The 25,572-nt window shown below is 35.4% G+C and overlaps 1 protein-coding gene across 1 annotated transcript in view; it reads right to left on the reverse strand.

The window, feature by feature from the left end:
* LOC123665136 overlaps positions 1 to 25,572 on the reverse strand; it is a 53,703-nt gene that overhangs the window by 10,556 nt on the left and 17,575 nt on the right. The window contains exon 3 of the mRNA XM_045599481.1: positions 10,346 to 10,403. Within this exon, the coding sequence (XP_045455437.1) occupies positions 10,346 to 10,403 (58 nt within the window). The remainder of the gene's footprint in view (positions 1 to 10,345; positions 10,404 to 25,572) is intronic.

Below are 25,572 nucleotides of genomic sequence, written 5' to 3' on the forward strand. Positions count from 1 at the left end.
AATACAATTAAAGAGATTAACTGAAAAACAATTGGCGTACTTATCGAATATAGAAAAAACCGGTCAAGTGCGAGTTTGACTCGCGCACCAACGGTTCCGTACAAATAAAATTATTTAAAATATTTTTATCATATGATGTAACTAAAAATTTATGCTTTTCACAGTTTTTCCTTTATCTGTGCTATAAGACGTTGCTTCGTACCAAACAAGATTCTGAACTCACGGGAAGTACCCTGTAGGTGTAGATTCCCTTGCGAGTTTTGAAAATTGGCAGCATAAACGGTTGTATCTTTTGAATGCGTTGGCTTAGACGTTTGATTTTTTAACAGCTCCTTAATCTAACAGCAGTCTTTCTAACAGCAGCTTAATATGAATTTCAGCTTCATACCTCAACGCGTTAATGACAAAAAGGGTCTTGACAGACAGACGGACAACAAAGTTATCCTATAGGGGTTCCGTTTTTTCCTTTTGCGATACAGGACCCTAAAAAGAATGAAGAAGAATTGAGAGCTTCGTCCTTGTTTTGTAGACGGTTAATAATAATGTTTGACACTGAAATCCGCCGATCTGCAGTAGAACAGCGTGGTGGGTTAAACTACAGTAATTGTCCTACATGGAGAAAGATGCCTATGGGATCCCTAGCTATGCTATCCCTAGTGGGATATAGCACGTTAATCTTATTTACTTTGATATAAAATTTGTATCAAGAAATAAACAACTATAAAACTATTACACAGCTCATATTATGGCATACGTGATTACCGTTTATCACAAGTGTAAGTCTGCGGACGCCATAAAGCCCATTAAACGGAACAATTCTGATAATATCCGTCTGTGTCACACTCAGATGTTCACCGCTTAGAGTCTTAAGTAGCAATTACATACATATGTACTAACTTTATGACGTAAAAGGTCGTAAGTAGCTGAGCTTGTATTGGTGCATTTTTATACTTGTTTCAGGGATTGAAATCCGGTAAAAAACGTCATAAGCTAGATGGTGAAAAAAGTGTGATCGGACGAGGCGAACGGAGCAAGAGAGAGAGGTATATTATCGAGCATATATTTTCTCAAACATTTTTGACAGGAGATCGTTATTCAACAGTGCAAGTTTCATGCTAGCATAATAGAAACTAATAAATAAACTCATATATTTTAACATAAAAATTCTATAGATATTTGTAAATAATTTCACATTTCTTGTAACAAAGTTTAATAAGGAAACCTATACAAAGGCGATCTCGTTAGAATCGACCGTATGGCGGATTGCGCTCCGTATGATACAGCGCTATCAGATGATTGAATATCGTATTGTCAGAGCGGATTGTTTGTTGTATTGAATTAGGATGTTATATAGGAATCATGTGGGCTTTTGTATTTTGTGATATTGAAAAATTATATTAAATACAAGAAAAGTATTATTTATCTGGCAGAAATGCCATTTACCTGGAGGTATATTGGAATGAAGTGCCTTATGAAACGATGCGGAGGGGTACCTTGGTGGGAAAAAAAATGTCGGTACCTAACGGAAATGCGTGAAGTAAGTTTTCAATGTATAGTCATGTATGATGGCTATACAGTGTCTAATGTATAGTCTACGTGATTGCTGATATTATTATTATTTATGAATCATTAGAATTTTCGTAAGTAAAAATATTTGTTTCAGTTCTGGGCGTATATCATTATAAGTCCGGACGGAGATCTGCCAACATCACTGACTAGCCCTTTGGCGCAGTTTGTAGTGACCCTGCTTTCTGCTTCGAGGGTTATGGGTTCGATTCCCACCCCGAGTCTGGGTGTAATATAAATATTTATTTATATATGTGTTATTTATAATTACGTTTATCGAAAAAAAAATGTAGCTATACCAGTCGGCTGTTACCTATAACACAAGCATTAAGTTGCTTACTTTAGGAACAGACGACCGTGTGTGTATTGTGTAAATATTTATTTATTTATCATTTATATGTATCATAGCATCCACGGACCCCTAGTAGAGCAGTATGATAAGATAAGCCTCAAAGCTTCTACTGTATGGAGAAAAGTTCTTGGTCCAACAGAGGAATGTTTACAGGCTGATTTAGTGCAGAGCCGTTGTATTGTCTCAGATTAAAAAAAAAACAAGTATGCTTTAGACCACACGACTGAATTAAAACTTTTTTAGCTTCATTTAACTTATATCTCCCTCTTAACTTCCATTTGCCTCGCCCGATAACACTTTTCGTAACGCTCTCGTCACGCATTCGCCAGATTACTCCTCAAGTCAAGCGCGCGTAAAAAGTTTTACTTCAAAACTAAATTCAAGAAGTATTCAACTGAACTTTGAACCTAACTTAAAGAAATGTATTGTATAAATCCGAAACTGCCACAAAATTTGTAATGAAGATTCGTCTGAGAAGAAGCGGTAAAAACTTGACAGGCACCTCGTAACCTAATAACAAAAAATAATCTTTACATTACAAATTTTCAATTATGATTGAAGAAACCAAGTGAGTAAAACCAAGATGATAGTTTAGTTATAATATAAGGAATGAAAACACACTTTATATATTATTTTCAAAAGAGTAACTGCGGAGTTTGTTGCCGATTCTTCTCTGCAGAATATAAATTCCGAATTCACATAAATTTTTAATTTTAAAATGACGATTTACAGGTGCCTTTAAAAATTATTTGAATAAAGTAAAATATATTTTTTATATAATTTTCTATTTTAATCAAGCGTCAAGTCCTCATTATTTCTTTCAAATATATATAATAAAAGCATCAGACGAATAAAAAACATAATGAAATTATACGGAATAAGAACAAAAAGAGACTGGAAGTGAGAAATGTTAAAAAATTTATTTTCAATATAATTAATTAATGTATTATGAATAGAAATCATACTTAGGTACATAAAAGCTACACCATACATATACACAAGTTAGATTCTTGAAATAAATGGAGACGACCGTGATTCGTGCTAACAGTTCACTATGTCAATTTATATTGGAAGCAAATATTTGTATTCGCATAAAGATTTATTTTTGTTCTGGATATATCCTTATGGGTCTTCTCACTGTCCCTCGGAGGACAGAGTCTTGTAAATCCATCGGTTTAGGTAGTTATTATAACCATCTGATAGCGCTTTTTACTCCGAGCAGTGAATTATCTACTAACTTATAACAGTGAAGCTATATAGAGACAGCTCAAATATCTCTTCTATGTGTAAAGAAGTAAAAGGCTTAGGAAATTAATTAAAACTGCTTCATTCAATATGTACGATTTTATTTTTGTGTTACCCACACAATAGGAATTCTAAACATTTTTGAATATCGTATCAAAAATTGACCGCTCCAGCGGGATTCGAACCCGCGTCTCCGACTGACCTTGTCGGCGCTCTAGCCAATTAAGCTATGGAACGATGTACCCGCTCGAGCGAAATTTTCGATATGATGATTTTTATTTTCGGTTTAAGCGAACGCTTCATTCAATTTTATTTGATTTTTTTCATCATATTTATTGTATTATAGTCTCATCATCATCATCATCACTACAGCCTATTGCAGTCCATTGCTGGAGATAGGCCTCCACAAGTTCGCGCCAAAAATGGCGTGAACTTATGTGTATTGCCCATAGTCACCACGCTGGGCAGGCGGGTTGGTGACCGCAGGGCTGGCTTTGCCGCACCGAAGACGCTGCTGGCCGTCTTCGGCCTGTGTATTTCAAAGCCAGCAGTTGGGTGGATATCCCGCCATCGGTCGACTTTATAAGTTCCAAGGTGGTAGTGGAACTGTGTTATCCCTTAGTCGCCTTTTAAGACACCCACGGGAAGACAGAGGGCTATATTCTTTAATGCCGTAACCACACAGCATGTATCATAGTCTAGTTGTAATTAATTAGCAAGATGTTGTACATCTTCATTCGTCTTGTACAGTTCTACACCCAATTATATATATTTAGTATGTGACGATTCTTAAATATTTTCCACATACATTGAGTTCGTCAATCGTTGTGTAACAATCAATCATAACAGTACCTTGTTTCTTCACTTCAATTTCTTAGTAAAATAATACTTACCCAGGTGGGAACAGGTGGGGAAAGGCTGTTATAGTTACAGTTCATTTTGAACGAGCAAATATTTTCCCCCTATATACCTTTAAATTATTGCTCTGAACACGTCTAAGCAACCGGATAATAAAGCCGGATATTAAAAAAATACCCAAAAATATAAATCATACATTTTACGATTCGAAATGAAAGCCAATCGTCATTTCATAATAAAAACACATACGTTGAAGAGAAAAATCTTTGTACAATAGCAAAGATGGTAGGAAAATTTTACAGCACCGAATCTTAGCACGAGTTCACGAGGTTACACGTGACGAACATACAGATGAAACATATCTCATCTTTCGGGATCAGCGTGTTCGAGTCGTGAGTTGAATTTTTCTAAAAATTACCCTTTGTTACATTTATGATACTTTAACACGGGTAATGTTTTTGACCGTCGTCAAAGATGAGATTTTAAGTTTTGTTTTTTATGTTTGCTATATTTTGAACTGATTTCTTTTTAAAATTTTATAAATACAAATTTCTAAGCCGATTTTGATATTTATCACTTATCAAAAAGAGATGTGTGTTTCTTCATTAGATGATTACAAACACTCATCATCATCATTACAGCCTATACAGTCCACTGCTGGACATAGGCCTCCACGAGTTTACGCCAAAAATAACGTGAACTCATGTGTTTTGCCCATAGTCACCACGCTGGGCAGGCGGGTTGGTGACTGCAGTACTGGCTTTGTCGCACCGACGACGCTGCTGCCCGTCTTCGGCCTGTGTATTTTAATTGTGTATTTTACAAACACTCAACGAACGTTAAAAAAAAATCATCTACGTTTCCAAAAAAGTAACAAGTCATGGTAGCAAAATCAACAATCAATTTAGAAACTACAATGTACAATTATTCCCATAAGAAGAGGTAGTAGGAGAGGAGTAGGTATTATACCTTAACCTTAACTTAGAAGTAGGAATGTCTACAGAATCCGTACAAATTTTGTAAAGAAATGTTTCAAATATGTATCTTTAGGCTGTTACATAATTAAAAAAAAAAAAAGATTAGAGAATTATTTACATTAAAGACTTAAGGCAAAGTTATAATTGTCTTATTCAGTATCTAATATGTGTAAATCCGTTTAAAATATTCAATTACCTCTGAAGGCGTTTCCTAAACAATCCGGATGAAATCCTATTCAACGCCTAGCTAACCAACGCTTCGGAGAATCTTCTTAGACATGCAGATTTGAACGGAATAAATTTTACTATACAGTCCACATACCTGAGCATATTTATTATTGTTTCATTTGTAATTTAAATTTAATAGACTTTCATTATTATTACAGCCTATACAGTCCACTGCTGGACATAGGCCTCCACAAGTTTACGCCAAAAATAACGTGAGATCATGTGTTTTGCCCATAGTCACCACGCTGGGCAGGCGGGTTGGTGACCGCAGGGCTGGCTTTGTCGCACCGAAGACGCTGCTGCCCATCTTCGGCCTGTGTATTTCAAAGCCAGCAGTTGGATGGTTATCCCGCCACCGGTCGGCTTTTTAAGTTCCAAGGTGGTAGCGGAACTGTGTTATCCCTTAGTCGCCTCTTACGACACTCACGGGAAGAGAGGGGGTGGCTATATTCTCTAGTACGAGATAAAGGATAAACTACGAAAGTTTTGTATATTTATTGTCATTGTTTGATGGTCTCATCATTAAAGTAAATAATTAAGTAGTAAGTAAATGGCCAGCCGAAATATCCAATTTGTACTCATATAATGTCTTATGTGCTGTTGGTGTTCGATATTAAAAAAAAAGGTGACAGTAGAACTGTGTTATCCCTTAGTGGCCTCTTACGACACCCACGGGAAGAGAGGGACTTATATTCTTAGATGCCGTAAACACAGCAATTTTTTGATGCTATTTTAATATTTTGTTATTTTCATTAATTATTTTAATTTGATTTATTTGATAATTGAATTTAAAGTTTGTACCATGAAGAAATTAATAGCTAAAGCTATTCGGCGCACGATTACATAAATGGTATTACCAGTTTTGTATTAAAAAATATTTTAGTTTTTAAAAGGTTACCTGTAGAATTTCTTGCCAATTCTTCTCTGCAGAATCTACATTTTGAATTAGTGGTAACTTCACTTTTAAAAACAATCAAAATTTTAATTTGTAAGATAATGATTAAAATGTGCATTTTAAGCCTATTTGAATAAAGCTATTTTGATTTTGATTGTGATGAGAAATAAGTAAAAATAATCGCGTATCAAAGGTTACACACGCACTATTTTTTCTTTACGGCTTTTATTTATATATATATATATTTTTTAAAAACATTTTATCTTATGTCGATCGGTCGGCAAACAAGCGTATCATAAGCGCGTTGCCGGCGCTACCCTCAATCCCCATAGGAAAACTGGTCACTTAACTCCGCACAGGAACATAACTTTGCTTGAAAGCAGCGCTATTAAGCTGTGATCTTGTGTAAGGTCGAGGTACTTCCCCAGTCGCGCTGCTCCAAATTTTGAGCAGAAAATTTCCTGCTGTGCCCTACCTACCTCAGTTTATGGCGCAGCGTCTCGCATGTTAACCTTATTTTTTTTTTACTTTGTACTCAAAATATTTTATCGTGTTCATTCATTCATTTAATAGATAAATAAATGAAACATAATTAATAAATTGAAATAATATATATTCTTTATCAACTATTTGTACACTTCCCTACCGCTTCTCATTTTATATGCCCTGTCCTATACCCTAAGGTTGTCTGGAAGAAATCGCTCTTAGCGATAAGACCGCCTTTGTACATCTTTCTTCGTATGTATCCCTTTTTGTCACCTTTCTTTGTAGTGTACAATAAAGAGTATTTATTATTATTATTATTATTATTATTATTATGAAATTGAATCTATCAATACACGTAAATGTAATATTTAATTAAATTAAAAAGATAAAATAAACACTAACATTAAGACAACAAACGGAACGCGGTGAACATACATTTGGTTGTATGTAACTACTGCATCGAAACAATAGCGTCGGGCTTCCGTCTCAGGTTGTTTTGCAGTCTGAGATTAAAAAATAGCATCTTCATAGCGACTGGAAAATTTTATGCTATATTTTTATTTAACAGGTTGAATTTTTATATTGAAGTAAAACTTTTTTAAGTATTTAAATTTAACATGTAAGGTTGACTGTCCCTAAGGTAAGCAAGTTAGTTCAATTCACATGTAACAAAAGATGAGCTAAATGTAGCAAGGCTTTATTCATCACCAACCTTTTGACGAGTAAGTAAGGCTGTTTAAAATGTCACAAACCCACACACACTCACACATACACACACTCACACATATACACTAACATACACGTACAAATACACACATGCATACATATGATGTACCTTAGTAATTTATTTATACTTCTATCTAACATAAATGATTTGACACTTAAAGTCGTAAATAAATGAGATATGGACATTTCAGGTGCTTAAAAAATCACAACATTATTCGTTTTTAATTTTATCACTAATGATTAAATGTAGTATTTTTCTACAGAAACAACCAGAAATCTAAAGTTCTTTGACATCTTTTTACTGCTTAACAAATATATTGAACGATAATACACTAACAAAATTACTAATTAAGTACTTGGCGTTACATAATGTTAGCAAAACCTAAATAAAAATACGCATTTCATTATTAAATACTCATAAAATGTTTATGTATTCATAAATCATGTACATCAGCCTAACGCGTTGATAGATTTGCTCAAATGAGACGTTATGATCTTAATAATGTGCCTTTCACGTCAAGAGTGACGATAGTCGAATAAGCTAATGAAAAATTATAATGTAATTATGCGTTTTATCAGTAAAGGATGATTTTCTTTTTAAGAGTAGTTATTATTATCGGAAGTTCATTATAGGTAAGTAGGATTAACGGCTTTTCGTGCTCTCCGAGGCACAGTGACACGTCCAAGAAACACTGTATCAACTCGTTATTTCTAGAAGTCTGTTTGAATTTTTTAGCGTCTCAATATTTTTTATGATATTTTGGGATCATAATCTATGAGTTATTTTCCTTGAAAACTAAAAAATTACCTAAATTTTGTCTGAATTTGTTGAATGTATCGATTTGTATAAACACAAGTACCTGATACAGGCAGAAATTGTAAAGTAACGCTAAACTTTTTAAAGAGTATTCTTTCATTTTATTATCTAAAATCAAAACATTGTCACATTATTCTAAATATATTAAGTCTAAGTGTAGCATAAAACAAATTGCCTTTATTTTATTAGCAAAGGTATATTCTTCACATGGTATTAAATTGTCGACATCAAGATTCTATCACTCTCTTTTACTACCTCAGTACAGGGACTATTGCCGTAATGAATTGTTATTACAACATTCATCCCTTACACGTGTGATATGCCCTTGGGCAAAAATGGCTCTTGTAGAAATTATTATGATCATTAAGGAGCTATATTGTGTCTCCAGAGCTCATCATCAAACAGCGAACACGTTCCCTTGTGACCACTTTAGTTGAATTAATTTAGGTAAGGAAATAATTAGGCAACTGGATTATATATTGGAATCTTTTTTTTCTTTTTTAAGCAGCAGTTAAAAAATGTACGGTATGCCTGATGGTAAGCGCTAACCGTACTCTATGGATATCTGCAACAGAGTATTGTAAGTAAATAGCCAACCTCATCCCTGCTGTCAGCACAGTACATCCTCAAGAATTCTGGTTACCTTACTCACTACAGGTGTAAAATACGCAACGCTGCTTGAGAGCAGTATTCAGCTGTGTTCTCCCATATAGCTGAGGTACTTCCCAAGTTAGACTACTTCAGATTTTAGGCAAAATATCTCCAAATTTATTTGGCTGAAACTGGTAATAGTCAGTTCACCTACGATACGCCCCGATATTTCATATTTGTATGAAGAATTAGAGCTTAAAGGGTTGGTTAGGTTGTTATATGTATATATATATATATATATATAACAACCTATATTCGCCAACCTTTTAACCTCTAATTCTTCTCCTACACGCAGAAAGAGGCCTTTACCCAAAAGTGGGATATTACAAGCTGAAGCGAAAAACCTATGGTGAATTCGATGGACTTGTATCATAAATTTTGTAACAAGCAAGGCTTAAATTGCAAGCAAAGAATTACATCACACTTCATACATTTGAAGAAGTTTAAGCGAAGATAAAATATTATTTTCAAAACTCAAAACTTCATAAATATTTTTATACGGGTACGTTAACTTAGAAAAAAAAACGTTTTAAGTCTAAGATTTAATTTTATATTAAGCATACTTTTTGTTATTTATATATTTAATAAGTTCCTTAAAAAAATTAGTAACAGTGATTAGTTTTTAATACTTCATGGATAATAATTAAAAAAATTAAAAAAAAAACGCGTACTTTGACTTCCTATTTTACACTTAAAAATAGTTTTGTAATACACGTTTCCTGGTACTGAAATTTTAATTTAATTATACTACTTAAAAGATTATATTATAACTACACACTCACTACTCATACAATAAATCTTTCTCTTTCCATTTCCCTTAATGAAACAGCGCCATCTATGAATTATATAGCGTATCAGTTCGTATGCCAATTAACATCCCGACCTTATATATTATTACTCTACCCGCCCTTTGTCTCGAACATAATCAAGGGATTGCTTCACTATAACACTGAACATATAACCATATAGTATTCGTCGTTTATTTGAAAACATAAATTGAAGGTGTTTTTATTTTTATTTTATTTGAAAACAAACACAATTATTAAATTTCATTAAATTGAACGTATCAAAACGGAGATTAATCTCATTCGTGTCTTCTCCATTCTACGTGATATTAGATAAACCATCTGCGCTACTTAGGCATTATTGGAAGTGTCATACATACATACATGACATAATACGCCTACATATATATATACATATATATATATATATATATATATATATATATATATATATATATATATATATATATATATATATATATATATATATATATATATATATATATATATATATACCTATATATATGGAATTTTCTCAAATATGGCTTTCTTTTTCAAATCCATGTATGCTTGTGATTGATAGCTGTTTTGCGGTTTTTAATGGTAATTTTTTTTTTATAACAAGAATTTGCTTCACACTAAGAATGACATGTATTTCATCATATGGCTATAGCCTTAACATGATGTCACCAGTGATTGTCGAACATTTTGCACGTGATGTACTTGTATGCATCTAGTAATTACTTAAAATATGAGTACCTTTTTCACTGCAGGTCGGCACGCAATCCCGGACAACGGTGAGCTCGCTTACGTATTTCTGAAACAAGATATGTATACTTTTTTTAACTGTCATTTACAAGTGACAAAGCGTTACATTGATATAAAAGGAGTTAAACAAAAGACCCCGTAATGGAGATTAAGTTTGAAGTGACATAAATTAAAAAAAAATGTTAATAAATTCATTTTGTATTTAGTAATGGAAACTATTACTGTTTCTTTCTGCATGCCTTTAGTAGAAATTTTGTATAAATGACAAACTGTACATGAACAAAATGAAAGCTTAAGCTTATAACTAACTCAGTATTTAAGCTAGTCCTCTTTCTCTATTTAAATTAAGGTCTCAGTATCATTACGCTTCGCTTCAGCCTATAACATCCCACTGCTGGGCATAGGCCTCTTTCCTCATGTAGGAGAAGGAACAGAGCTTAATCCACCACGCTGCTCCAATGCGTGTTGGTGGATATATTCCCTACTATGAGTAACTATCGTACATGATAACAACCGGGACCGACAGCTTAACGTGCTTTCCGAGGCACGGTGGGGAGACCCACAAGGACTAACAACCAAACCGGAAATAAATATTTGTATAAACATAAATATCCACTCCGAGCGCGACTCGAACTCGACTGTCGGTGTTTAGGCGCCGCGCCGCCAACACGGCACACGCACCATTTTTTTTTAATGTCACTAGGTCAAGTCAAACAAGCGTAAGGCTCACCCGATGCTAAGCGATTACCGTAGCTTATAGACACCTGCAACACCAGAAGCATCGCAAGCGCGTTGCCGACCCAATCCCCAATCCCTCCAGGAGCTCTGGTCACCTTACTCAGCAACAGGAACACAATACTGCTTGAAAACAGTATTATGTAGCTGTGATCTTCTGTAAGGTCGAGGTACTACCCCAGTCGGGCTGCTCCATATTTTGAGCAGGAAATTCCTGCTGTAGACTTGTACCATTACACCAGAGCGGTCGTCCTCAGTATCATATCCTAGTATAAAGTCAATAGCATAGCCAAAATCTTTTATAAGGCAAATAAAGAATCCTAAAGAGCTAATAGCGTATCAGCAAAACGAAGGGATCTACAGCTCGAGCCCGATCATCCACTCGTTGCGCATGGAAGGATTCACCGACTCACGAATACCAGCAGAACAGGACCGGACCCTGTACCTGACTTTCACGCAAGAGGAGAAGAAGGCGTTGATAGGTCGGGGATACGGAGCTGGGGAGGGGTCGAGAATCCTGACCATTCATGAGGCGCAGGGACAGTCGAGTAAAAACGTCATTGTTATCCAGACGAGGGCGGAGAGGCTTCGAATCCATGATAGTGTCTCGCACGCGGTGGACGCGGTGACTAGACACACTAACACCTGTGTCTATTACACCGACGACAAGGACGACGCAATTGGCTACTTCGTCAGAAGGGCGGTGGAGGCTAACCGTAGGCAAATTCTCGAGCACAGCCTCAAAATGGCGATCCATAATAGGGATGCGAATGTTATTGAGGATGTGCTCGCGAAACTGGCGGCGGGCGCTGGTTTAGAAAAATGAGAGTGGCCGTCGACAATGCGGTAAATTAACAATGTAAGTCACACAATGTAAATTATAAAGCATGTAGTGCATTATAAAATTAATGGAGCATGTAGAAAAAAAAAAAAAAAGAAAAAAAAAAAAAAAAAACTTAGTCGTAAGTGATTATTCTAGTTATTGTTATTTAATTTAATTCTAATAATTATTCTAATTATTATTATTATATAATTATATATATCTCTCACGGTCGGTTTTGGACTCACTACGAACACTGCAATGTTGAAAATAATACGCCTCAATACTTGAAAATTAAAATTTAAATAAAAAAAGGCATGGGCACTCAACTATGGATGTTAAAATTTAAATAAAAAAAAAAAAAAAAAAAAAAGCGTATCAGCAAATAAAAGCTGTAGCCCGGTACGAAAAACTAAATATCCTATTTAATAACCTACATTACTATCACAAACTGTGTATTAAAAATAATTCACCTTTTCGTCTAACATATCCTTATAAATAGACAGACGTATCTACGTAAATATAAAGAAAATCTACGCTTATAAACATCCGCAGGAAATCCTCCTGATAATATAATCAAACACGAAGTCCTATATTTACTGTGTACTGTACAACTAAATCCGGTAACGCCGCGAGCAGCAAACAACACAAATGAGGTAATGTGTAGTATATTTCACGAGAAATATCGGAATACACACAATATTACCTCGTTTGTATGTTATATATAAAGTCGGGCTGAGAATAAAATGTGGGCTATCTCGGTTAGGCTGATACTTTACTGGACATCTCTTTCTATACTATATTAAGATATAAAAGTTTAGCTTTATAATGACTATCGAACTTAAACTAACTTTAGACCGTTTTCAGATATGTATGTTTGATACATAAAACTAATATGATTGACAATCTATACATATAATAAAATGGTAGGAAAGTCAAAACTGTACATTGAATATATTTTTTAAAATAATACTTGGGGTGTGATCTGCAGTCGATACCGAAGCCAGATATACAGTTTTTAGGATTTTTGTCTGTTTGTCTGTATGTATGTCCGGGATAAAAAGTATCGCATGGATTTACTTCAAATTTGGCACGAATACTATTAAGAAGTCGGGTCAACATATAGGCTACATATTATCATGCTATCACCTACCGGGAACGAGCAGCGAACCTTTATTTCTTCAAGGCATTCTGTCACAACGTGTAATCTAACGACGCATATTTGAATGTTGTTGTTATTATGTTAATAACCATGCTATATAAGTTAGCTTCACACTATAAAAATCACGCAATATAAGTAACTAAGCCGATAAACATAATTAAATGAATGTAAGTAGACAAGACAATTTTAAAGCAGCGCCATCTATGAGATTTTTCTGTAGATATGAAATGTAAAGAAGAAACGGGTAAATAAATGTTATTTTAAAAGGTATAATCTTAGGTATTTTTGGTGCTGTGTAGCGTTCACGCAGACGACATCGCGGGCAGCAGCTGGTTGGCAATAAAATCATTAAAGCTATTTAAAAATATGCATCTGTATGACTCAAGGAAGCATTTGTCAGCCGGGAATTGAAACCGCTAGAACAAAAAACAACTACGCTAACTTGTCATTTAGTTTTTTCAAGGAAATATTAGTATTTGTTGTTTTAAAACTTGCATACTTTGTGACGTATAGCTAAATAAAGGCCCGTTTAGGTTTAAAATAGTTTGTGATATGCCTGGTTTGATTTGTAATTACAAATCTTTGTAATTATTGAGATATATCTCTTTAGATGCATTCAAACTCCAACATTATTTCTGGCTTGATTTAAATCATTTGAAGGCGTATATTTTTTTTCTTTCTAAGTGCGCATTTGCTTCGTCATCTTTTACTAAAGTGTTGCTTTTACCGTAATTGTAAAGGTAGAATACACGTGGTATGTTATACATATATTTTTTCCCATTCACAACATTGAAAAGTAAATTGTGCAATTTAAAAATAACCTTTTCTACTTCATACATTTTTATACACTAGAAAGTAATGCATAAAGCACATGGTTTTTAAAGTAATGGCTTGACTAAAATCGGGACAAACCTTGACTTTTTCAAAGTGCATCTGTGTTCTAATTATCTCTTGACATTTAGTGAGGATAAAATTTTTTGGGATTCTTCTCTTGTGTCATTTGCATAAATGTTTTTTAAATTTATTTATTATTTATACAACGAGGTCACCTAACAAGCGCATAACTCACCTGATGGTAAGCGATTAGTTTATAGACGCCTCCAACACAAGAAGCATCGCTAGCGCGTTGCCTACCCTAGATACCCTACGTACCTTATCTAGAGATTTATAAGTTGATTAAGTCTATTTTTGTATACTCTTACAGATGATATACGACCTCCTGTAAATTGCTTTATCATTACATAGTATAAAACAAAGTCGTTTTCTGCTGCCCGTATGCTTAGATCTTTAAAACTACGCAACGGATTTTGATGCGGTTTTCTTTGGTAAATAGAGTGATTCCAGAGGAAGGCTTATATTCGTATGTATAATATATGCATATTGTAATAGAAGAACACTGATAGTTTTAGGGGTTTCTAATGATGTCGTAAACAAACATAATTTTTTGCGCTTATATTGCAAATATTTATTTTATATTTTATATTCAGTACCATTGCACCTGTGCAAAATCGGCTCAAAACATTAAAAAGCTGTGGCACCCTTTCATTCTGTATATTTTGAATGTTTCTTAGTTGGACAAACTTCTTTTCTTTATTAACAAAAGCATTTATTTCTACTCATTTTATTTCACGTTATTTTTCTACGAATTGTCAGATAAGCATTTCGAGAAACTTGGGTATTTTCTTAATTATCTTATTCGCAGACACTTAAGCTGAGTTCGTGTTTTAATTTTTGAATCAGTTTCTAATTTTCATTGAATTTGTAATTATGGTGTATATTTGTATATTAGGTGTGTGGTTACGGTATCAAAGAATATAGCCACCCCCTCTCTTCCCGTGGGTGTCGTAAGAGGCGACTAAGGGATAACACAGTTCCACTACCACCTTGGAACTTAAAAAGCCGACTGATGGCGGGATATCCATCTAACTGCTGGCTTTGAAATTCACAGGCCGAAGGCGGGCAGCAGCGTCTTCAGTGCGACAAAGCCAGCCCTGTGGTCACCAACCCGCCTGCCCAGCGTGGTGACTATGGGCAAAACACTGATGAGTTCACGCCATTTTTGGCGCGAACTTGTGGAGGCCTATGTCCAGCAGTGGACGGCGATAGGCTGATGTGTGTGTGTGTTGTAATTATGGAATCAAATTCTTTACGTCTTAAAAGCTTAGCATAGGCTATACTGCATAGTAGTAACACATACAATATTTGTGTGAGAGTGGTATGCCGAAATCTCTACACAATTCGGGTCACTACGAGGAACATCTAACAAGATTATAAAACTAGAGTTTAGGTCTGGACGCAGAATCCATATAGGCTCCATATAAAATTAACCTGCCTTTGTACCGTAAACGTGCTACGTTGGTAAACTCCGATATGGGTGTCTAACTCACAAACTAGTTAATTTGATTTTCTTAGCTTTGAGGGTAAGATGATAAATAAAATTGAAACGTAAAAGTACGTGGCGCTGCTACTAAGAAGTCGAGATACTATAGTTGATGGAAAATAAGGAACTCTAATCAAACGTTGCAAGTATTGGGTATACACTGATGTCGGGTGGTCAAATTTTTGAAATTAATAAAAAAATCTAAGAAAAAAATAGTTCTCAAAATGTTCTAATAGAATTGACTCCGTATCTAAGTGCCACCATTAGTGCATTAGTGACAAGAGGACAGCTGCAATTTTAACCCGAAAAATTGATATCGCAATACAACGGGGAAAACGAGGAAAATAAATTTGGTTTCACAGTGGAAAAGTGACCCGGATTTGGCTCGAAATTATTCAATGATAGAAGAAAAAGTCTTTTTTCAGCAGGTCTTTCTCATGCATCTTAATAACACATTATAACCTCTTTGAAGCATTAATATGTTGAGCAAACATGCAAACAATTCCGCAGCTTAGGTTTGATCTTGCTCATCCACTAATTGATGGCTCTTTGATCAATACTGATGTATGTTAAGCAAACGTTTGAGTTGAGTACAGTTGGGCCGTTATGTGTGCAACTGACCGCTTAGTTACAGGATAATAGAGTGTGTAGTTTAAATAATTATCTTAATTCTTGATTAAAGTTTCCATTATGCCAATATGTCTAAATCCACAAGAATTATAAAATGTTTTACTGTACTTAAAAAGTCTTATATGCCGTGTGGCTACGATAGCAAAGAATATAACCACCCCCTCTCTTCCCGTGGGTATCGTAAGAGGCGACTAGGGGACAACACCCACACACCCTAACACAGTTCCACTACAACCTTGGAATTTAAAAAGCCGACCGATGGCGGGATAACCATCCAACTGCTGGCTTTGAAATACACAGGCCGAAGACGGCCAGCAGCGTCTTAGGTGCGACAAAACCAGCCCAGCGGTCACCAACCCACCTGCCCAGCGTGGTGACTATGGGCAACACCTGGCAGGCCTGAAGGTCTATGTCCAGAAGTGGACTGCAATAGGCTGAAATGATGATGATGATGATGACGAAAAAGTCTGAAACTTTATGCTAACATATAAACAGCGGTATTACAAGATACATTGTCTTATCCATCACCCACTCTTACAAATCAGTCTTAGTATTTAAGCGTTAAAATTATAAACGCAATTTGCAAAGTAGTATACAAAAATATCAAATAGGAAGAAAGAGATAGAGGATAAAAGAGTAAAGAGGAATGCAACGAAAAGATTTCTCTGTGTTATTACTATTATAAGTACCTGGGTGGCCGAGCATAACTCGGTATTTTTAGTAAATCGTGTTTTTTGGAAATTATATTTAAATACGAATTACATATTGATAAAATATGAATAATATTTTTCGATTTTACCGACACAATAATAAAAAAATGTGAACTGGTTATTTAAATAAAAAATCATGAAAGCAATTAAATTGAATGAAAAAAAAAGGAAAACATAATCGATCTGGAGACACGGGGATTTGTACCGTGGTCTTCTCGGTCGATCCCGATCGGCCGATTTCCCACCGAACTATTATAACTTTATTGCCAATTGCGAAATTTGCCTTCATATTCTAACGATATTGTAGCGCCATTTTTTCATTGCCTAAAAACAAGAATAAAACGACATTTTTCTAAAAATTAATCCTAGCTGGATCGATTTATCGCCCCGAAATCCCCTGCATACTTAAATTTCATGAAAATCGTTGGAGGCGTTTCCAGACTCAGATTATTAGTCAGAGAATTGCTCGTTTAATAGTATCAGATAGATTGTAGTCTTAATACGCGGAACCACTGTGAAAATAATAGGCTTGAAAAACTAGTTTTACTAAATTTATTTCAATTTTAAAACAAGCCAAGAAGTAAGAAAGGAAACATTTTCATCGTAAGGAGACATTGAATACGAAAAACATGACATGAAAAGCGTAAATTTTTTACAGGATCTTGTTTCATTGGTTGTACTAACAATATAAATTGTATAACTACGGTTCACATAATTTAATAATAATACGCTTCAGCCTGTAATATCCCACTACTGGGCCTGGACCTCTTTCCCCATGTAGGAGAAGGATCAGAGCTTAATCCACCACGCTGCTCCAATGCGGGTTGGCGGATATATTCCCTACTATGAGTAACGATCGCTATCAGTTGTACATGATAACAACCGGGACCGACTGCTTAACGTGCTCTCCGAGGCACGGTGGGGAGACCCACAACTGCACAAACACCCAGACCACGGCAAACACCTGTATGGCCAATACAAATGTTTGTCATGTGCGGGGGTCGAACCCGCAACCGCCATTGCAATCGGCACAATCCATGGCTGTGACCATTGCGCCAACGTGGCATCACCCCGTATATTTTGTATCAATAAACGTCATTTTACTATTTGAAAAATTGCTAAATTCAGATCCGTAGATACTAAGGAATTGATCGATTGATCCTTTTTGCTCTTTTTCCTTTTTTCCATGTAAAAGAAAGGTTAAAGTTTAATCTGCCATGCTTTTCTACTTTGGGTTGGTGTATATATTTCCTACATTGAGTAAAATTTGTTACCAGGTGTCTGTGGTAACAATCGGGACCGACAGCTGTATGAACCATATCCATACCATTATATATATATAGTATATATATATATATGTATATCCAGACCAAAAAATAACAATTGTATAATTATACAAAACACAATGTACTATATACATTAGAAATCTTAAGTGGAAACCGATCCAGCGGCGTCGTTTACGTTATCGACAGGCTTCAAGTGCAAAAGCAAAATTAAATTCACATCAGTGAGTTCTAAGGATAGTTATTTTACAAGTTGTATTAAAGTTATGATGTAAAAAATTAAGTTTTATTTTATATGTACTAAAAGCGTAATAATACTTGAGCAATTAATTCAATAACAAATATATATCGTCTCGTAAAATTATATTTATGACTTCCAATCATCATAAGTAAGATCATAAACTAGAGTGAACTAAGTTCTTGTTTAAAACTGCAATAAAATATACATAGTTATGAAATATATTTCCTACTCAGTCTTTACATCTTTATTTATTTATTTTGACATAATAATATATTTTCAGTCTTGACCTCGCAAACGTTTTTTTGCCATATATGCTATTGACCCCCTTAACCCCCCCCCCTTATAACTTAGGGGTATGAAAAATAGATATTGTTCGATTCTCAGACTTACCTAATATGCACACAAAATTTCATGAAAATCGGTCAAGCCGTTTCGGAGGAGTTTAACTACAAACACCGCGACACGAGAATTTTATACATTCGATTAATTTAAAAGTATTAACATTGCGCGAGAAAGACTTAACTAATTTTTTTACAGATATTAATTTTCTTTGGGAATCTCTAAAATAGGCAAGTATGACCAACATACATTTGATACGCATTATTAAGTATTATCAGTTGTTTTTAAAGAATCTTTATAAAGAACTAGCGATCCGACCCGGCTTCGCACGGGTGCGATGCTGATACTAAATATAAAACATCATCACACCATCACAGAGCCTTACGCAGTCCACTACTGGACATAGGCCTCCGAAAGTTCACGCCGAAAATGGCGTGAACTCATGTGTTTTGCCCATAGTCACCACGCTGGGCAGGCGGGTTGGTGACCAATATAAAATATAAAATAAATATTTGCAATATAAGCGCAAAAATGTGTTTTTTTACGACATCACACTAGAAACCTCTAAAACTATCAGTGTTCCTCTACTATATTATGTATGTATTACACATATAAACCTTCCTCTGGAATCAATCTATTTACAAAAGACATCCGCATCAAAATCCGTTGTGTAGTTTTAAAGATCTAAGCACACAGAAAGCGGGAAGCGACTTTGTTTTATACTATATAATGTATGTGTTATTAGACTTTTATTATAAAAATGGTCCACTGGCTAGCAATATTCTTTTTCATTAAATATTAATTTTAAGTTCACACAAGAGTCTCCTACTAATTGCTTTTCGGTGCATTTTATGAAAATAGATTTGCTCTTTAATTTACCCTAATTATAGGGGATAATAATCCGCCTGCCCAGCGTGGTGACTATGGGCAAAACACATGAGTTCACGTTATTTTTGGCGTAAACTTGTGGAGGCCTATGTCCAGCAGTGGACTGTATAGGCTGTAATGATGATGATGATAGGGGATAATACATAATTAGTTGATAAATAATGTTTTAATACAAAAAATAATTTACGTCAGAATTTTTAAACTAAATATACCAAAAAATATAACTAATAATAGCAATAAAAATCGGTCAAGTGCGAGTCGAACTAGCGCACCTGAGGCTCCGTAGAAAAATTATTAAAAATATTTTGATTAAATGTTGTAACTAAAAATTTATGCTTTTCGCAGCTTTTCCTTTATCTGTGCTACGTATTGCATCGTAACAAATTTCAAGATTGTGAGTTTACGGGAAGAACCCTGTAGATTTTGATTCCTTTGCGAGTGACGAAAATTTGAGGCATAAACGGCTGTTTCTTTTGATTTCGTTGGCTTAAAAGCTTGATTTTGTCACAGCTCCAAAGGATAGTAGAGCTGAATATTTGATATGAATATCAACTTGATACCTCCACGCGTTCCTGAGAAAAAGGGTCTTGACAGACAGACGGACAGCAAAGTGATCTTATAAGTGTTCCGTTTTTTCCTTTTAAGGTACGGAACCCTAAAAACTTGTAAAACTCTGGCTAACCCTAACGTTAATCTTTTCACTTATACCAAAAAATAATGAAAACCAAATAGCTAGTGACAGAGCAGTATTTTTGAGTTTTTTTTTTTTTTTTTTTTAATCAAAGCTTCAGTCTAATTCTCTTTTATTATCCCTCATACACGACTCAGCTCCGCTGCATTTGCGGTTGGAAAAGTTCGTCTACGAATCGAGGTCGGTTCTGCTTGATTGAAGCCTTTTAGTAATTTTCATATTATTAATTAAAACGGTTTAATAGCATAGTATAAAGAAGGATATATTTAAAGTTAAATTTATTTTCAAAATTATCTATATATTAATACGTGAAGAAAAAACTTTGTACCTCTTTTTACGAACATTGCACGGACGGAGGAGTATGATATTTCGCACACTAAAGTTTATATAGAGTCGGAGTGCAGAATGCTTATATATTTTTTTTAATAATTCATAAAAATATATTAACTCAATAAAAAAACCTTACACACACTACCATGTATTTGACATACACACGCATATTCCTTTTATTGATTGTCAAAGTGTGTAGTCAAATTGAAAAATTTAAAAATCTCTTTATTTTCATTTTTTTTTTTTCTTTAATTTAATTTTTTAATTATGGTCGAATTTGGACCTCACTAGTATTAAATATTATGTATTTAAGAATATTTAAAATAGTCTTCGTAGAGAAAATAGGAATGTAAGGTTAATTGGTTATTCACTTATTATCACAACTTACATTAATATTAGATTGAGTAAGTTTCAGTTTGTTAGTAACACATTAAATTAATAATTTACATACAGCAACACAGGAACGAACAAATAAATGTTTCTGACGTTTAAAAAGTAATGTAATAATGTGATTATTTGGTCTATTCTCGACATTTAAGGACATTGGAGAGAGAATTGTGGTTGTGTGCAAGTTTCGTAAGTTCTTGCGCGGCTATTTTTCTGTTTAATATATTGATACCTTTCTGTTGTAAAACCTCTATCCTATTGTGTTTTGTGTTGTGTGATTGTCATTCTGTAAGTATATTTGTGTAGTTTTTACTTGTTTTAAAATGGATAATGAACCGCCGGATCCTGGTGGAGGTTATATGAGTACGGCAGTTTCAATGGATTCGAATGTATCCAACAGAAAAAGGCGGCCCGAATCGGATATTGCTCTCCAGGCCAAGAAATCGTCGTCTTCCGCCCTTGAAACACCATCTATTCAACTGACTTACGTTCATCCGGACTATGATAAAGGAAAAAACAAATACTCGTCAAATGATGTTGCCCCTTTCGTGGTTCACGTGTCAAGACATGAAACAGTACCAAACACAGGTGCTTTCCTGCGTCCAATACAATTCGGCCATTTTCTTTACAAAAATAATATCAATAATGTTGTGATGGATGGAATTAAAAGAGTTGGACGCAACCGTGTATTAATAGAATTTAAGACAGATGAACACGCCAATGCTTTCTTAGACCACTCAGCATTACCTGCAGGTGGATATATAGCAGCAATTCCAGTATTTAGCATTTCCCGAATGGGAATTATTCGAGAAGTACCTGTAGAGTGGTCTACGGAAGAACTGGTGGAAAATATTGAAGTCCCTAATGGTGTTGGAAAAGTTATTCGGGCCCGGAGACTGAGCCGAAAATCATATAATGAAAATAATACCCCCATTTGGATCCCTACACAAACAGTAGTTTTAACTTTCTCTGGACAAAAACTTCCCCCTCGTGTTTTTTGTTATTTTACTTCTTTACCGGTTGAAACCTACATTCTGCCAACAATCCAATGCAATAATTGTTGTCGATTTGGTCATGTAAAGGCTCAGTGTAGATCAAAACCGAGGTGCTTCAAATGTTCACAAATGCACGAGGGCGAAACATGCTCTGTCCAATCCCTGTCCTGTTTATTTTGCTCTGGTGCGCATGCAGCAAATGATAATTCTTGTCCTGAGCATTCTAGACAAAAAGCTATAAAATTAGTTATGTCGCAGGAAAGTGTTTCATACCTTGAAGCCTCTGCTAGATTCCCACAGGTACGTAGATCATTTGCTGACACAGCTAGGAATACGCCTCTTATTTCTAACCCTGTCAATACACAATATTCCCCTACTTCTACTTCATATAGAAAAACTACATTTACCCCAGCCCGTCCAATCGCACCTGCTAGCCCAGGTTATGACAGACAAGCGCATCAAAATATAGTCCAACCCCCTAGTTCATCCCTACCTGATGGGTGTGCTTTCCCACAAGAGAATATTTCCCCTAATGATAACTTTTTGGAACTACTAACCTCTATTCTCATTAGTATGATTTCCCGGTTCAGTGACACCGGGCTACCGAACAATATTCGTAAAAACCTATCTCAGCTGTCTTTATTATTGCAAAATGTCCCTGAATCTAATCCAGTGGAACTGCCGTAGCATAAAGAATAAAAAACATGATTTTACATATATCTTAAAAAAATATAATCCATCAATTGTTGCCGTCCAGGAGACCTGGTTAAGGCCTGGTACTTCTTTTAGGTTACCGGGCTACGCTTGTCTCCGGGACGACAGAAGTGATGGAAAGGCTGGTACAGCCATTTTAATCTCTAGAAAATGTACATACTCATTCATCCATACATCTCATAGTGATAGTCTCAATGTTGTTGTTGTCCGTGCTTTAAATGTTTCATTTATATCTGTATATATTCCTGTCCCCTCATCATCTGTGTTGTCTGAATTTTCCTCCATTTTATCCTCCTTAACCCCTCCTATAGTTGTTTTAGGTGATTTTAATTGTCATCATATGTCATGGGGGTCATATTTCAGTGATAGTCTCTCCCTACTTTTACTAGACTTATTTGATGAATACAACCTCGTTGTACTTAATGATGGTTCTCCCACACGCAGGGTTTCACCTTTCCAGAATCCTAAGAGTGTTGTCGACCTTTCTTTAAGCTCCTGTAACATCTCAGCCCAATTTTCATGGTCAATTCTCAGTGACTCTTTTGGCAGTGATCATTTTCCTATTCTCATTACATTTAGTCACACTCCTTCTCCTTCTATGATTAATTATCCATCCAGACAATCATTTAAATTGGCTAACGCAGATTGGTCTCAGTTTGCTAACATAACTGATCAACAAATCCGCCAAATTCCTCCAGTCTCCGTTTACAATGTTCACATGCTTTACTCAGATTTTAAAAACGTTTTGTTAAATAGTGCAAAAAAAACGGTTCCTATTAAAAAAAGAGGCATTTATAGAATTTCTTCCCCACCATGGTGGGATTCCGAATGCACAAATGCTTGTAGACGGCGTAAAGAGGCAGAGCGCTTGTATTCGGTATCTATGAGCTTAGAAAACTACCTGAATTACAAACATATTGCAGCACAGGTAAAAAGGTTACTTGCTCAAAAGAAAAAGAGTTGTTGGCTTGTGTTCTGTGAAAGCTTGTGTCCGTCTTCTCATCCCTCATTAGTGTGGCGAAATATTAAAAAATTCCGTGGTTCTTTTTCCCTTAATGATAGCCCTATGATTAATGACACTTCACTTTGGTTAGATTCCTTCTCTCAGAAGTTGGCTCCTGCATCGGCTCCGTCTTTTGAGGAAAGTCGCGTTTTTTTAAGTTCGTCGCGTACTCCCCTCAGTGAATTTGATCGCCCCTTTTCGCTGGAGGAGTTTCAATTGGTTTTAAATTCCTTAAAGGACTCTTCACCTGGTGTTGATGATATTCCTTACTCCTTTGTGGTAAGAAGTGGCCAACACAGAGGACTTGTCTAAATTTTTTAAATTCCATTTTTCAATCGGAAATTCCTCCAGAGGAATGGGGGACTCAAATCATTATACCTATCTTAAAGCCGGGAAAGCTTGGTAATGATCCTTCTTCTTATCGCCCAATTGCTCTATCATCAACCCTGGCAAAAATTTTAGAGCACCTCATTAAAAATAGGCTTGAGTGGATCGTAGAGAACAATGGCATTCTTTCCAAGACTCAGTTCGGTTTTCGAAAAGGTCGCAGTACAGTAGATAGCCTCAGTATCTTCATTACTGATATCCGCACTGCCTTCTCAAAAAACGAATCATTGGTGGGAGTGTTCCTTGACGTGTCGTCCGCCTACGATAATGTGCTTCTTCCGGTGCTCAGGCAAAAGATGCTTCATCTGAGTCTTCCTGTGAAGATAGTAAATTATGTCTGCAATTACTTGTCAACCCGTTCTATTATAGTTAATTATCAAAATTCCACCCTCCTACCTAGGAAAGTTTGGAAAGGTCTTCCCCAAGGTTCGGTACTTAGCCCTCTTTTATATAATATTTATACTAACGACCTTGACCTTTCAGTTAGTTCTTTCTGCAATGTTTTGCAATATGCGGACGATGTGGCATTGTACATTTCTGGCACGGATATACTAGAATGCTCTAACCGACTTAATTCCTCTATTTATTATTTAAATGAGTGGTTGGATAGACATGGTTTATCCATATCTACCGAAAAAAGTAGTGTGGTCGTGTTCTCTAGGAGGAGATCTATACCTAATGTAATAATAGTTTCAGACAACCAAGTTTTCCCGGTTAGGGATTGTGTTAAATTTTTAGGAGTATTCCTTGACTCAAGAATGACTGGCTCTCAACATGTTAATCATGTTCTAAATAAGTCAGAAAATAATGTCAATATTCTTCGCTCACTTTCTGGAGTGTGGTGGGGTTCGCATCCCTACACACAGAAGCTCCTCTATAATGCTCTGGTCCGCAGTCACTTTGACTATGGAGTTTTTCTACTTGAGCCCTGTAATAAAACCTGTATAAAATGTTAGATAGGGTACAATCTAAATCACTTCGCATAATTATAGGGGCTATGAAGTCTTCCCCTATCAAGGCTATGCAGGTGGAATGTGTTGATCCACCCCTACATCTGCGACGTCAGTACCTTGCTGATAGGTTTATCTTTAAAGCTCTCCAAGACTCTCAACATCCACTTATTCGTAAGCTTAGTGTTCTGTCCCAGCTTACTTCTTCCTCCATCTATTGGTGCCATAAAGATATCCCCTGTCTCCTTAAGAGTTACCTAAAGTTTACATCTCTACCATGCCCAGTTGCTCAATTCAGACTTAACCCTCTTTATGATACCCCCTTTTCTTCGGTTGTCTTCTCCCCCAAGATTATCCTAGATTTACCCATAAGTAAGGATTACATGGTGGCCAACTCTCAATTCAATTCTGTTATGAACAGACAGTTTAAGGACTGGTTAATTATATATACTGATGCATCTAAATTGTCTGAGTTGGATTGTGTGGGTGTGGCTGTCTGGATTCCGAAAGTCAATGTTATTTTAAATTACAGATTACCACCAATATCCTCGGTTTTTACAGGTGAAGTTTTGG

Source organism: Melitaea cinxia, chromosome 23, assembly GCF_905220565.1.
Source record: "Melitaea cinxia chromosome 23, ilMelCinx1.1, whole genome shotgun sequence".
NCBI classification, from domain to species: Eukaryota; Metazoa; Arthropoda; class Insecta; order Lepidoptera; family Nymphalidae; genus Melitaea; species Melitaea cinxia.